This window comes from Conger conger, chromosome 2 (genome assembly GCF_963514075.1).
Source record: "Conger conger chromosome 2, fConCon1.1, whole genome shotgun sequence".
NCBI classification, from domain to species: domain Eukaryota; kingdom Metazoa; phylum Chordata; class Actinopteri; order Anguilliformes; family Congridae; genus Conger; species Conger conger.
Window position 1 is genome coordinate 49,962,136 of NC_083761.1, and position 15,858 is coordinate 49,977,993.

Consider the following 15,858-nt stretch of genomic DNA (forward strand, 5'->3'; position numbering starts at 1 on the left):
GCCGCAACAAACTAAAAAAAAACCCAGTTTCGAACAGTTGTGCCAAACAGCCACATACTGTTAAATGCATTTTGCCAGTATTAGCTATATACGGACCATAATGCAGACGGTTTATAGAATCACATTTACCGACACAATGTACGCATATTAAAGGAAAAAGAGATGCACAGGCGCAGTGTTGTATTCGGGTACTAGGGGATTTAGCGACGTCAAAATGACAGTAGCACTGTGATGTTTAGCTAGGTATGCCGAATATAGTGGTAGCCTATACGTAATTACATGCACATCACATACACTATAGAAATTTATCCCGGCAGCCAGTCAGTATTTTTATTAATTTAATTCAATTCATGGTGCATATCCTTTTTACTACATGCAGATCCACTCAAACTAATAAAAACAAAAAAGGTAGGCTACTACACACACAACATGAGAAATTGCAACTTTGGCTCATAGATTGTGTTTATTGTGGCTTCATCATTTACCATACTTTGAAACATTCAAAAGTTTAACCGCATGACTGAAGCACTGCACCAAACGGCTTAAAAGCTTAAACTTTATCTGTATATTAATTCATATACTCCCAAATAAAGTACATCTTAGGAAATAAATACATTGAAAGATCAGCATGGCAAAAAACAAAACAAACTTGGACTTATCTATAAAATCATTATAGAATGATTTCTCAACAAAATGCTGTTTAGGAGAGATGGTACTAGTCCTGGAGCCCTGGATGAATTCAAGTGATTATGAGAGATTCTGGACTGTGACCATGAAGAAATGGAGTGGTCAAATCTTTCTGAAAGGCCATTCCCATTTAAGCAAAGTCTGAATACTGTAATGAGAAATAAGAACACACCCAAATTTGCATTGTGGCACACAAGCAGAAGCCAGTCCATTCCAAATGGTCCCCGTATGAATCCAATATCTTTGCAGACAATCTGTATTTGATTGTGAGCAATTTGGTCTTTTCATGATGGGTGCGCATGTGTAGGATTGTATTTTTGATGCCATTTTCCCAAACTATATTTATGTTCCTCAGTGACAAATGTGACGCTAAAAGTACAAATGCATGTGTACTGTAATAACTGCATTTTGTTGTCATCACATGATCTAAAACAAAACAAACATGCCCAGAACACCTACTTATAATATCAACCAAACAGAATTATCATGAAAAGAACAGCAACAACAAAACTTCAAATAACAGTAGTCTTTCGCTATAATTTGGGCCTGAAGAGAGGCTGAACTTAATCCGGATAAGGGGGGGTTAATAAACAAATAAACAATAAAAAAGTTACAAATTAATCTATCTAAACTGCAATATGGTAAAGTGGGCACACAATTGGCAATTTTCACAGTTTACATTAGAAAAGCATGATAATAATGTCAAGTCTTCCCATTTGTATAACATTTCTACATTCTCATCCTTAAACTGTTTTAAAAGTTTCAGTAAAATTGTACTTTTACATTGCAAATGAATAGACTGTGGCATATCTTCAGTAAACTTTTCTTTGAAAATAATTTGAAGAGTAACCAATTGTTCATCCTACAATAACTAGCGAGTACTCTTAAATGTGTAGAGGCTGTCAGCACATGGAACTCCACAAATATTATGGATTGTCATGGAGAATGTGATAACTAGATTAGCTTGAACATTGTAGCACTTCAAAAGAATAAATTCACTCTCAAATTATGCCATAAAACAAGACTATACTCCTCTAGTGGTCATTCAGAAATAAATACTTACAGTATAATTTTAAATGGTCCCGATATTTTCTCCATCCTGCCTCTCACAAAAACTCAATTTTGTTCCTTCTACTACATAACCATGCCTATTCAATGTATTGGCCTTTCCATACATTTTAATCTCATTCCCCATCCCCCTTATCTACCCAACTGTCCACTGCTTTTATTATTTTCCCCATACCCCTCTTTCACTCAGTCTTGCCCCTTTGCTTCTCCCTGTCAGCAAGATCAATGGCAGCCATGTTCCTGGAAGCAGTGATGAGATGCAGCAGGCTGATCCCAGATTTCAGGGCACATATCACCCCACATACTACCAGCAGTCCCTGTAGCCACACTGGAGAAGAAGCAAAAGAACATACATGTATGGAAAGGGAGCCACATATTAACACACACACTTAATAAATAGGAGGAAGAGGATCCTGAGGTAAATATCCTGTTACTCTTCAGAGAGGCACTGTGTGCGAGTATGTGTCTTGTTTACCTCAACATAATATATACTGCCCATTTTCAACCTGATAACTAGCAAATGATTTTAGTTAAACACTACACTTACATTTAGCACAGCAACTTGCTTAAGTGCATACATATACATTTAGGCAACAAACAGTGTTGATAGTAGACTATAATGATAGAGTATAATCTAAACAATGTTCAGACTTTTCAAAAACCACCAGTGAACATGTCGCCAAACACCGTAATCATTACATTACATTAGTCATTTCCATTAATAAGTATAGTCAATACAAATTCCATGTCCTTTTCATTTGGACAAAAAGACAAAAGATGATGAAACTACGTAAAAAATGTCCTTTTCTGTCCAAAATAGAATTGAAATATACAATTGAAATATTCTGACATGGCAAAACTACAATGGAGGAAATAAGTATTGAACACATCAACATTTTGTCCAGTAAATGTATTTCCAATGAGCCTATTCAAGTGAAATTTGCACCAGACTTTGGTATTCACTCAAAAAATCCAGACAAAAAAATCGAAACATTGAAGTCCATATGTAAATAAAGTTATGTGTAATGAAGTGGAATGAAACAGGAAAAAAGTATTGAACACACTAAGAAAAACAGCAAGGAAAGGCAAGGAACCAGCTGAAAACCATAACTAATTAGGAGGCAACTCTACCTCCAATCTGTGCTAATTAATGTCAGCTGGGTTGGAATATCCATCCATCCATCCATTATCTTAACCCGCTTATCCTGAACAGGGTCGCAGGGGGGCTGGAGCCTATCCCAGCATACATTGGGCGAAAGGCAGGAATACACCCTGGACAGGTCGCCAGTCCATCGCAGGGCACACACACCATTCACTCACACACTCATACCTATGGGCAATTTAGACTCTCCAATCAGTCTAACCTGCATGTCTTTGGACTGTGGGAGGAAACCGGAGTACCCGGAGGAAACCCACGCAGACACGGGGAGAACATGCAAACTCCGCCCGGGATTCAAACCCAGGACCTCCTTGCTGTGAGGTGGCAGTACTACCCACTGCACCATCCGTGCCGCCTTGGGTTAGAATATATTGATGAATTTTTTTTTTTTTGTCACCAAGGTGCCACACAAGAAACATCTAATGATGGGTAAAAGTAAAGTGCTCTCTTGAGACCTTCGCAACCAGATTGTTGCAAAACATGAAAATGGAATTGGCTACAGACGTAATTTCACAACTTCTGAATCTTCCAGTAAGCACCATTGGGGGCATTATCCGTAAGTGGAAGCAACATCACTCCACCATCAACCGGCCACGCACAGGAGCTCCTCGCAAGATTTCTGATCAGGGAGTCAGAAGGATACTTAGAAGAGTAGCCAAAGAGCCAAGGACCACTCCAGAAAGACTTGGAGGCAGCAGGTACAACTGTGACAGAAAGGACAGTAGGCAATGCACTCCACCGCCATGGCCTCTGTGCACGCTCAGCCCGCAAGACTCCACTACTGAAAAAAAGACATGTTGAAGCTCGTTTAAAGTTTGCCAAACAACATCTGGACAAGCCAGTGAACTACTGGGAGCATGTACTCTGGTCAGATGAGACGAAAATTGAACTTTTTGGCGGTCACACAACACACCATGTTTGGAGGACAAATGGCACTGCACATCACCCGAATAACACTATACCAACAGTGAAGTTTGGAGGTGGAAGTATCATAGCGCGGGGCTGTTTCTCTTCTCGTGGTACTGGCAGACTTCATATCATTGAAGGAACAAGGATGAGACGTGGGTGGACCTTCCAGCAGGACAACGATCCAAAGCATACAGCAAAGGAAACTCGCAATTGGTTTCAGAGAAAGAAAATCAACTTGTTGGAATGGCCCAGTCAATCACCTGACTTAAACCCAACTGAAAATTTTTGGAAGCATGTGAAGATCCAGATTCACAAGAGGGCCCCCTGCAATCTTAAAGATTTAAAGACAATCTGTGTAGAGGAATGGGCCAAAATCACACCTGAATACTGCGGGCGATTAGTTACTTCACACAGAAAGCGCATTGAAACTGTCATTACAAACAAAGGCTTCTCCATTGAGTATTGAATTAATTTCAGTTAGTGTGTTCAATACTTTTTTCCTATGTCATTCCACTTTATTACACATAACTTTATTTACATATGGACTTTAATGTTTAGATTTTTTGTCTGGACTTCTTGAGTTAATTCCACAGTCTGGTGCAAATTTCACTTGAATGGCCTCATTGGAAATACATTTACTGGACAAAATGTTGATGTACATGTTGATGTTCAATACTTATTTCCCCCATTGTATCATATAGGGCAGGGCACCACTACATTACATCTCCTGTAGCCTATCCCATCTAGACACAACCTGATACCAGAGACAAAACCAACCATGTGATATTTGGATGGATCAATTGTATACCAGGGGACGTGTGTGAACTTGAGAACTGCTTGCAAGCGGTTTGCCCTGGGGGCTCGCACACACCGTGACATACAATCTGAAATCACAGCGTCTTTTTGTTTTTGTCTTGTTGTTTTTTAGGTTGTTTCTAACAAATTATTTTCTTTAATTTAGAGTATACTGGTACCATACGTCAGTCGGATTGCAAACTGTATTAGTTGTCATTACAACAAACATAATGTGTGATGCCAACACCAAAGTTGAAGACACAAGAGGGAAATGGAAACTGTTAACTGTTTGTATTAAGAAAAACTGGATAAGGGACATAGTTCTAGACATAGTATAGGTTGGTAAATCTATGCAAATAGTCAGTAGAGTTCAGTAGACTAGGTAAATAGATGTAGTGAGAGCTGATGATTCAAATCAGAAAAACAATCTTGTTGGTTGGTAACTTTCTGGTAACTCACCGTGTGTCTCCTCGATGTAATACATGAAGTACAGCAGGCAGAAGAAGAGCTCATTGCCCATACACATAACAAATAACACCGACTGGGGGAGAAACAACAGTCAGCACAGTATACAACTGCTCACATTGTGTGTATTTGTGTATGCCTGGGTGTATGGTTTACATTTGTGTAAAGAGTTTTGTTCCAGCTTTTCATACCTTGGAGGTATAGTAGAGCCTAAGGATGGGGTTCCCAGACAGATCAATCGTCTTGTGGCTTGAAGCTCCCTTCATCATTGAACTAAGAAAACAATGAAAGAGAATTAACACAGAGAGCGTAAACAAAATGTGAACACCATCTCACTACACATATCCATAGATCAGCTTTGGTGTTCTGACTGGGTTACCTATGCAGATGCAGCCAGTGACTTGCGATGTCCAAGCTCATACTGAGCTGGAAGAGGAAGGCGTAGGACGGGTAGAGCATAGCCAGGTTCACCAGCAGGCACATAGTAGCACAGCGGTCTGTTAGCATGTCCAGCATTGCACCAAACTTAGTAGCTGTATTTCAAAATAAACAAATAAACACAAATGTTATCCAAAAGGTTCAAGCCCCCGTGTAGCCACAATAAGGTCAGCAGTTGAGCAAGGCCCTTAACCCAACATTGCTCCAGGGGGGATTCGCAGTTGCTTTGGCATCAGCATCAGCTAAATAACTGTACTGTAATCTCTTCTCCATGATGAATGCAATACAAAGCAGTGAGCGATGCTGATAAGTCAGTTCAACAAGTGGTAGCCTATTGCCAGCTTTCCAGACAAATAAGCCTGAATGACTGGAGAGGATTTTGCGATTGCGGACAGTGGCTGGGAGTTGAATAGGCTACCTGAAAAAAGCCGAAAACCGCAAACTTACTTTTTTTGACTTTGGAAAAAGCACAGAGTAGCGGGCAACTCTGTCTACAGGTAGCCGATGTTCCATATCATTCCTCAGGTAGTGTGCTATAGTTACAATATCTGTTGTTCAGCAAGTAGCATATTGGTATTGATGTTATTGAGTAGGCATTTTTATGCAATCACTCCTTGTCAGTGTCATGCCTTCGAAATATTAGGAGTTTGAAAATATTACCGGTAAAACACTGTTATAGACATGTTTTGTGCAATCATAAATTAATTGTAATTTTTTTGCCCAGGTTCTTTCCTAAAATAATCATGTTTACATCAATTTGTTTGAACTATTACTTTAGCTTATTCCCAGAGTTAGGAATGTTTAAAATTATTATTATTAAATAATTTCTTATGTTTTCATGGATTGCTTGTTTAGGAAATATTAAAATATTTTCATGTAGTAAGTTACTTTTTTCCAATAATGAAATGGTAAATGGTTGGCATTTATATAGCGCCTTTATCCAAAGCGCTGTACAATTGATGCTTCTCATTCACCCATTCATACACACACTCACACACCAACGGCGATTGGCTGTCATGCAAGGCGCCGACCAGCTCGTCAGGAGCATTTGGGGGTTAGGTGTCTTGCTCAGGGACACTTCGACACAGCCCGGGCGGGGGATCGAACCGGCAACCCTCCGACTGCCAGACGACTGCGCTTACTGCCTGAGCCATGTCGCCCCCAAATTTAAATCACTTTAAACTTGGCTGAGAAATATGCAAATATAAAGAGATGCAAATATTATTTAGGTATAGACAAGTACACGTCAACAAAGAATGCTGAACTTATTCATTGCCCTCACAGACTTAGTTACCTTGGTTGAGGGCACGAGCAGCATGCCCATCGAAGGCATCCAAGAGGGCACTGACAAGATAACAGAGCACTGCTAGAACTGGGCAACATGGCATGAAGTAGAAAGCCAGCAGTGCCAGAACTATGCGGGCATAGCCTGTGAGAGGAAAGAAATGTTGAAGGGGTATGATTTTGTAATGACGCACAACAAACATCAAATTAGGTTGTCAATATATTGCCCAAAATACGGTGGCAGATGGAATGTTTATAAGACAAGCCAGTAAGCTAAATTGTAATGACTGATTAAAGACAACTTCCTAAATTAATGTAACTACCGATTTCCGGGTCAGAAAATATGATGAAAATAAGATCAGCGAATAAAGGAAACGCACTTCAAATGAACGCCTTTCTACTCTGAAGATTGCACTGCGTAAGGAAAAACACAGTTAAATCTTGTCCTAACCTATAATTTACACATTCAGTAGCGCTGTTTCTGTCGTGTTTTGAAATCTTAGCTAATCGGGATATCATTAAAATTTTAGGTAGGCTGCCATTTATAATTATCAATAGCAGGTAGCTAGCTAGCTCGCTCGCTCGCTATCACATGGTGAACAAATTCGAACTCACCAATCAAATTTGGGACGAAAAGAAAAATATTTTCTTCAGCCATAGCAGCACCCGTAGATGTGTTCGTTTAGAGATGTTAGCGCTTATTGGAAATATCTTTCCTTATCTCTACTCGGTATTAAGGAAGGTCTCTTTGGAATTGTTGTATTTTTGACAGTAGGTCAAGTAGGAGACGACATCCGGCGCGGTTGAACGTACAAGGACCGAACATCCCCTTTAAGTGGAATGACGCATATGGGCTCGTTGAGGCGTTTCGTCGGTTCGTGGTTCATGCTATTGACGTTAAGTCTTAAAAAGGCATCGGCATTGCCTTACGTGGCTGACGTTAAGATTAAGAGATACGTGTACAAAATTGGTTAGAAAAGCCACAGACTACCTACACTTTGTTTGAAGTATTATGCAATGCTGCCGGCAGATGAACTAGAACTACATTTCCTCGCAATGATTCCACCCGAACGCGGGGCGGGGTTGAACTTCTATTCTCAGTGCAAGAAATGTGTCATTTAATGTAAAAATATTAATATTAATTTGAAACAATGAGACGCGGTGGTATGTGGTATGCATCACATTTTTGAAACAGTTTGTCAGAACTCATAAATCATGATAGTGTAATAGTTTACTTTGGGAGGCAAGAGCAGTCTGGCAGTATTTCACACGCACAGTTGCCGATTCAGTTCTGCCCTGGGTGTGTCAAAGTGTCCCTGAGCAAGACACTTAACCGCTAAATGCTGCTGAGGAGCTGGTTGCTGCCTTGCATGGCAGCCAACCGCCATTGGTGTGAGAGTGGGTGAATGAGAAGCATCAATTGTACAGCGCTTTGGATGAAGGTGCTATATAAATGCCAACCAGTTACCATTTAGTTTGCATACAGTGGGGTTAGTTTTTTTACATTTAAATATCTTGGAACGTACTGGTGTTAATGATCACGTCCAAGATATTTAAATAACAAAACAATGCTCCCTCCCAATGAGCTTACAAGAGCTTCCATCTTCATTTAAAAATGACACTTGATTGCAATTGACTTATGATTATCTACATTCTGGAACACTATTTTCATATCTGTGTTAATTTGTGTTCAAATTGTGTTAATTCAAATATAACAAATTATGAAGAGCAAAAATTGGCATGCCATCAGGCTAGTGATTCTGTACATTTTCAGCCATCTTCGTGCTTCATGAAAATATCAGTAATGAGTAGAGTACAGATTTCACAGGGCTGGGTGGATACCCCGCCCCCCTCCCACATCTTGGCAACAAATCCTGGCCTTGCAGATCACACTGAATTCTAATGCTTGCATACTGTGTGGGAGAAGGTGCCATCTTTCTGGGTGAGGTAAAACCAAGGTCCTGACCCACTGTGGTCATTAAAGCTCCCATGGCACCTGGAACAAAAGCATAGGTGTTCATCACAGCGTCCTGGTCTTAAATACCAAAAAAAAAAAAAAACACATTTTAAACCGTTTTATGTCTACATGGACAAAATTGTGTTGAGTCAAAGAAAAGCACGATATATATACTTGTGTTTATTTTTTATTACTTCCTGTACAACAAATTTTGAAAGAATCCCTCAAACCCAAGGCTTTTTAATATTCAGTTTCCATGTGCCATTTTCTAAAGGCCAATAACTCTTCCATGCCTCCTATCAGAGAATGAGAAGAGATACAGCAGCATAATCTCTTTGACCGGTCCTGCCTCTGACCCTGATCCTGGACAGCATGCGTGAATGACCGTTATTTCTATATTAAACTGCAGTACCTATACTTCTAAGGAGATCCACCATATTTGACTGAGAACACAGTGAAATACAGTGACCACACACCCTCAGGGCACTGGTACATTGAAACTGTAGCATACAACCTGTATGTATTTTAAATGACTGGTAGACGTGGGAAAACTGCTGGTACGTGAATATGCTTGTTTCGCTCACTTCCAACAGTCTGTACTTTGGACTCAGTCTAGTTTTTTTTTGCCTTTGCTGTTAAAAATGTGTCAGAAGACTGACATAAAGGTACGACACTTGTTGAGCTGGGGTGATTGTGGAAAAAAGACAGAATTGTAGTCTTTAACATATAGCTACAACTGCACTGTACACATTTAATACTGGTGCTAACATACTGCATACTCTTCACAATGCATTTTCCTGGCTCATACCCTGAGGTTTAACAGGGACCGGTGGGTTAGAAACGCCTACTTTTTCTTTTCCTACTCTTCTTAAATCTCTCTATTAGTCACACGTCACACATTCCCCACCTAGTGGTCAAAATTGGCATTTTTAAAAGAACATTTAAAAATAACAGAATTGGTGTACATCATACATAATTACAACAACAATAATAATAATTGAATTAGTAGCAGTAGTAATAACAGTAGTAGCAGTAATAGTAGTAGTAGTAATAATATATTTTTTAAAAGTGTTCCCATTCTGTGTTTTGCTCATTACACATCATTATCATCATAAGGATAATTATGATAACAATGATTATTATTACTATTATTACTATCGACATATTTTAGAGTTAGTGCTTTTATATACACATATATATGTACAATATACGTCAAAAGTGTCAGACAGTGAACAATGCTTACTGTCAATACACTTTTGACAGGTACTATATATATATAAATGTGTATACTTATGTATACAAATGCTTTGTACATTAATTTCATGCATTGTAGCAACTCCCATAGACGCATACATCTATATGTCATGTATACATATACTCAGTATGCTTGTAATAGAATACTGGGGAGCTGTCCTTTCATGGTCACAGAAATGCTTGCCTTTTAATAGTAGGTAAATATATGGGGGGAATGTGCCAAATTGCTTTACAAGCATTCAGTATATTCACATGAATGTACATATCTATAATTTATTGTTTGGCCAACAATAAAATACACCATGGCAGCACCCCATTAAGAAACCATAAAGGCAGTGGTTGGACATGTAGTAGGTGTTTTCGGAGCCACTGTATGGCAGTGTAATTATTTTCATTTACACACTTAAAACGGTTTTAAAAATCAGCCCACCGCCTCTGCCCACATCAAGTTCAACAAACCGCACTGCTATTAATAATGATCAATTATTTTTCCACTGTTAAGTTATTTACATGAAGCATTTCTTTCCAATGCATATCTCCCTTTGTACTTTTGAGACATCTCTACTCTGTCTTTTCTCACAGACATCCCTTTTTCTTCCATTCAGTTTTTCTGCACTACTAAAAAACAGTCCACAAAATATCAGATTTCCATTGGCGCCACCATGCCCTCTTCTCAAACAGTGTTTGGTGTCTGTATGAAGGTTATATAAATGTTGCCTGCTCTCTTTCAAGCCACCAGCACTATTATCCACCTGACCCTCTTTCCTCCTTTCCCCTCTCCTTTTAGTCCTCTCTAAGAGTATGAGAGGTGTGAGCCGTTGGAAATGTGAGAGGTGACCGAGGTACTCCGGCTCAGTCCCCCCTCCCCGCCTCCAGAACCCCCTGGCCCCCCACCGGAGGCAGTTCTCCTCAGGGGCTGGGGGCTGTTCCTCAGGGCCATCAAACTAGGGCCCCTCACTGCCAGGCCACCACCCCCGCTCCCACTGTAGCCCCCCTGAGAGGAGGAGGACGAGGAGGAGGAGGGCGGGGAAGAGGAGGAGAGAGAAATTGGGGGTGGGGGAGGCGGAGGTGGGAGGAGGGCCAGGGACTGAGATGAGGAGTGGGAGGGCAAGTGGTGGGAGTGGGCGTGGGAGTGGGACAAATGGCTCCCTCCTCCCCCCCATTCCCGCTCTCTCTCCCGCTCTCTCTCCCGCTCCCGGTAAAGGTGCGGGGTGCTCTGGTGGTGGTAGTGCTGTTGGAGGTAGTGGTGGTGGTGGTGGTGGGAGGATGAGGAGGAAGAGGAGGAGGAAGCCGAGGAGTGGGAGGAATGGACGCCCCCCTCCCGGCTGGAGACGGACTCGGCGCGGCCGAACCCGCTGCTCCCGCTGCAGCTGTTCTGGCTCCTCCAGGAGGGCGGCGCCCCCGAGTTCTGGGGGTGCACGCCGTGCGTCCAGTGGCTGCCGGAGCGAGGCACGGGGCGCGAGGGCCAGCCGCCTGACGCGGCGGGGGGGTTGGGGTAGCCCTGGTTAAAGGCCTCGGCGGGGATGCCCGTCAGCGCCATGTTGCTGAAGCCCAGCCGCATGCTCTCCGAGTCGAAGGCCTCGATCTCGCGGGCCTGGCGCTCCAGCAGGGTCCGGATTCGCTCCGAGCGCTCGTTCTGGAGAGAGAGCATCTCCTCCTCTATCTGAGGAAGGGAGGGAGAGGTCAGTACAGAACACGAAACGCTGAAAATGTTGTGAAGCGCACTCCGGCCCGCGCCTCACCCTCTGCTCCAGCAGCGCCCGGCGGATGGACACCCTCTGCTCCAGGTCCTTGGCCTCGCGCTCGTGCTGAGAGTCGGTGTGGATCTTGATCTTGCTCTGGTAGGCGTTCAGCAGCTCCAGCTCCTGCTGCAGCTGCATGCGCAGCACCTGGTACTCGGCCTCCTGAGACTCATCCAATCGCAGCTGAGGGAGAAGATGGGAGGGGCACATCCCTCAGCTGGTGGTGTGGTATCTGTGTAAAGTTTGGTTTCACATACACTATATCTGACCTTTCTCGGAATCTGAGCAGTCATGCTTACTATTCAGTATTGGTCAAACCCACCTCTTACTCTCTTTGTGATGTTTTATAAAACTAGTTCTTAATAGTAACAATACTACAGTGCCCTCCATAATGTTTGGGACAAAGACCCATTTGTCTCGATTTGCCAACTTTAAGATTTTGAATAACACAATTATCACATGGTTAAAGTGCACATTCTTAGATTTTATTGAAGGAAATTTTTATACGCTGTATAAATTACAGCGGTGTTTATACATAAATTTCTCAGGCGTGTTGAATTGCCTATTTAATGCACATACGAGAGCTCTTGGCACCTAGTCTTTCCACTCGTCTTTCGATCACCTTTGGAAACTATTATTGCCATTTTACATGAGGAGGGGTCACTCCGCTCTGCACCCTGGTTCACTCCTGAACTGAGGGTACAGAAATCTGCACGGCACATTCTGGAATGGCGGCTGCTGGGCTTCTAAATTTCAAACTGGCCGATAGAGCGCACCAAAGAGGTACGATCAACCTTCTTGTCATATGGTCCAGCCTCAGGCCCAGATAGCAAGCGACACCGGACCGGTTCTTGGACCTCGCTATCTGGGACTCCTGTTACCATCGCTAACACTTTTTCTGCTGTCAGTTTTGGTTTCATCATTGTACTTCTGGCAAGATGACGGTCAGTTTGACAATTTGATCTTATCTTGTGTGCGCAAGATAAAAAATATAACTTTTCGGGACTTTGGGGGCTCCGTAGATTTGTGTAGCAAACACAATAACAAAGATGATGTTTTCCATCCTCGGCTGGCCAGTATCATGGGACGTACCAAAACATTCGCACCCATGGGTTATTCCCCCTCCCAATTGTGCTTGACATCGGTTGCATGAAATCTTGCCGATCTAAAAACGCTAAATGCATTACAAATTGAAATCCCATTGTATTTAGCATATAGCTATGTATTTAAATCATGAAACATACACTTTGAACCCAGACTTCCAAGCGATGTAGTTTGCTTAAATTTAGCTTTCAACGCTCTATTTAATAGGGAGCAGTATACAGGCGGTATCATTGAATGATACCGCCTGTATACTGCTCCCTATTAAATAGAGCGTTGAAAGCTAAATTTAAGCAAACTACATCGCTTGGAAGTCTGGGTTCAAAGTGTATGTTTCACAGAATAACTTTATCATAAAGAGAATTCATCATGTCATCAGCTGTGGAGGTCTCTGTCAGTCTCTTTGCGATGAGTAAGCTCACCAGTGCTCCCTTTCTTTTTTACAATGTTCCTAACAGTTAATTTTGGTAAGCCAAATGTCTGGCCGATGTCTAACCATTTTATTCTCGTTTCTCAGCCTCGTAATGCCCTCTCACTTTCATTGGCACAGTTTTGGTCCTCATGTTGATAAACAACAAAAAAAGTTTCCAAAGGTGATCAAAAGACATAGGAAAGACTAGGGGCTGAGAGCTCTCTTATACCTGCATAACAAAGTAATTACAAACATGTGTCCCAAAGATTATGGTACCCTGAAATGTACAATACCACAGTAATTTCTAAATGATGAAACCAAAATGTATAAAACTATCCTTTAATAAAATCTGAGAATGTGCACTTTAACCCCATCCTAATTGTATGATTCATAACATAACATAAGGTAATGGCAAGAACAGGCCATTCAGCCCAGCAATGCTCACCTTTGCCTACCCCTAAGTGTACCTACTGCCTAAATTGCCTAAAAGCTAAATAGAATCTAACACCGTATCAAGCCTGGTCTTGAAAACCCCCAGTGTTTCTGCCTCCATTACATGCACTGGCAAGCTATTCCACATATTGACTACTCGCTGTGTGAAAAAATACTTCCTAATATCTGTACGGAATTTCTCAATTTGAGTCCTCTCGTGCCAATTTCCATTTGGGTCCTCTCGTTCTGCTAACCGAACTCAACCTGAAGAAATCCCTATACTTCCCTTTGTTAATCCCTTTAATGATTTTTAAAGCCTCAATCAAATCCCCCCTAAGCCTCCTTTTACTTAGTTTACAGAGATTAAGCATCCTTCCATCCTTTTATACATGGAATGAATCTGGTTGCCCTTCTCTGAACCTTTTCTAATGCCACTATGTCCTTCTTATAGTGTGATCCCCAGAACCGTACAGTGTGGTCTAACAAGAGTATTGTATTGTATAAGGTGAGTATAACTTCCTCAGATTTATAATCAATACTCCTGGCTATGTATCTAGGTCATTTATGTAAATGAGGAAGAGCAATGGCCCCAGCACTGATCCCTCCCCTGGATAAGGCCCCCTCCTACTACTTTCTGTGTCCTTTCTCGTAGTCAATTCTGAACCCACTTAGAAATGGCTCCTACAATTCCTACCTTTCTCATTTTGATAATGAGCTTGTCATGTGGTACCTTATCGAATGCTTTTTGGAAATCTAGGAATACACTATCATAAAACCAGCTATCATCAAAACACTTGATTGCTTCATCAAAGAATGCCAAAAGGTTTGTCAGGCATGAACTACCCTTTAAATGTTATTGTTTTCAATAAATAATTCCAGTTTGTCCCTAATTATAGATTCCAGCAACTAGTGTTGCACCTATGAATGGCTAAACAGCATCCTAAAAATGTGGCTGCCTCTGCAACTTAGTGGTTACTGAAGCTCTCCAGTTTCAGGAACAACCATGGGAATATTACAATGTAAAGTGCAATGCGAGTGGATGGATGTTGTGTTGGGCGCAGACAGGGATTCTCCTTGCCTTACTCACAGCCTGTGTGGAGAGCATGTCATTGATGGAGTGGTCATACTGCTCTGCCAGGATGGCCAGCTTGCGGGTCTGCTCCTCCTTCAGCCTCTTCAGCACAGCCTTGTGGTCCGCCTTAGGCGTGCTCTCCAGCAGGTGGTTCCTCAGCGCTTTGTACTGACGGGTCTGGATTTTACACGTGTCCTGGAACTGACGTTTGATCTGCAGCTCTTTGGACTAGAAAGAAAGAGAGGCATTCAGACTTTTTTTTTCCTCCCCTTAACGGTGTATGTGCAGAAACAATGTAGGAAAGCAGATCCAGCAAGGCACTCCACAGCTAAAATGAGTGGGGGAAAGTAAACCATCCCTTACTTACAGTTTGTCGAAAGTCAAAATCTGTCAGCAAGGGTTAATATTTAAAATGAAACCTAAAAGGGGCGAAGAGCTGGCAGGTGAGGCTTACACAGAAACTTTAACAGTACTGACAAGGCAGATTCTACTCCAATATTTCAGAGCTAAAGTTTGGTTCTGACCAATAGGTTGTGCACAGAATACATGAGACTAATTAGGAATAATTAATCAGACCACAGTTTAGTACATTCCTACGGCAAGCACCAAGATGGCTTCTCATTGACCTTAAACAACTACCAACCACATTGTGTGTGCATATGATTCAAGCTATACACCACTTATCGTGCCTCTGTTGATGTCTTCAGCTTCCACAGACTGTTCAGATTATGTTTTTAAAGATTAACACTTCTGAAAGGTCTGAGTCAGGTCGATGCTAAGACCAGGTTGACACAGAAGGAGGTGTTCGAGGAAACGGGGTGTAGAGAAAATATGGAGTACAGCAGCACAATCAGACCGAGCAGTTATCCCCTTTAAGTGCAGCAACAGTTGTGTGATAATGTATAAGCAACATATCTGAAGTTGGGACATTAATCTTCCAACTAGAAAGCAAGAATGTCAAAGAGCACAGAAATATATATATTTTTAAGTACAATGAGAGAGAAGACAAAAAGAGAGAGGTGGAGCAATGATTGGGGAGGGGGGGGATGTATGTACAATGTGCTGGTTAGAACCAAATACTGG

The 15,858-nt window shown here is 41.7% G+C and overlaps 2 protein-coding genes across 4 annotated transcripts in view; both read right to left on the reverse strand.

Annotated features, from left to right (window-relative positions):
- Positions 1–444: 444 nt before the first annotated feature.
- cdipt (CDP-diacylglycerol--inositol 3-phosphatidyltransferase (phosphatidylinositol synthase)) lies at positions 445–7,680 on the reverse strand. Its single transcript, XM_061231054.1, has 6 exons — positions 7,421–7,680; positions 6,816–6,950; positions 5,463–5,616; positions 5,275–5,356; positions 5,078–5,159; positions 445–2,083 (listed from the first exon to the last, which is right to left on the reverse strand). The coding sequence occupies exons 1-6, from the start codon at positions 7,461–7,463 to the stop codon at positions 1,938–1,940; spliced, it is 642 nt and encodes a 213-aa protein (XP_061087038.1). The 5' UTR covers positions 7,464–7,680; the 3' UTR covers positions 445–1,937.
- A 1,253-nt stretch (positions 7,681–8,933) lies between these two features.
- The window catches only part of LOC133116958 (serine/threonine-protein kinase TAO2-like), a 41,467-nt gene continuing 34,542 nt past the window's right edge, over positions 8,934–15,858 (reverse strand). For all 3 annotated transcript variants that reach the window (XM_061227014.1, XM_061227021.1, XM_061227005.1), the window contains 3 exons: positions 14,791–15,003; positions 11,759–11,941; positions 8,934–11,679 (listed from right to left, as the gene is read on the reverse strand). In XM_061227014.1, the coding sequence (XP_061082998.1) occupies positions 10,810–11,679; positions 11,759–11,941; positions 14,791–15,003 (1,266 nt within the window). In that variant the 3' untranslated portion in view covers positions 8,934–10,809. The remainder of the gene's footprint in view (positions 11,680–11,758; positions 11,942–14,790; positions 15,004–15,858) is intronic.

What these genes read in the sequence shown, in the direction of transcription:
- cdipt (XM_061231054.1), bottom strand. Translation starts at nt 7,463, where the DNA reads ATGGCTGAAGAAAATATTTTTCTTTTCGTCCCAAATTTGATTG. An exon ending in TGCTCGTGCCCTCAACCAAG is followed by an intron (nt 5,617 to 6,815) that starts GTAACTAAGTCT and finishes TTTGAAATACAG; the next exon opens with CTACTAAGTTTGGTGCAATG. An exon ending in GGCTCTACTATACCTCCAAG is followed by an intron (nt 5,160 to 5,274) that starts GTATGAAAAGCT and finishes TTTCTCCCCCAG; the next exon opens with TCGGTGTTATTTGTTATGTG.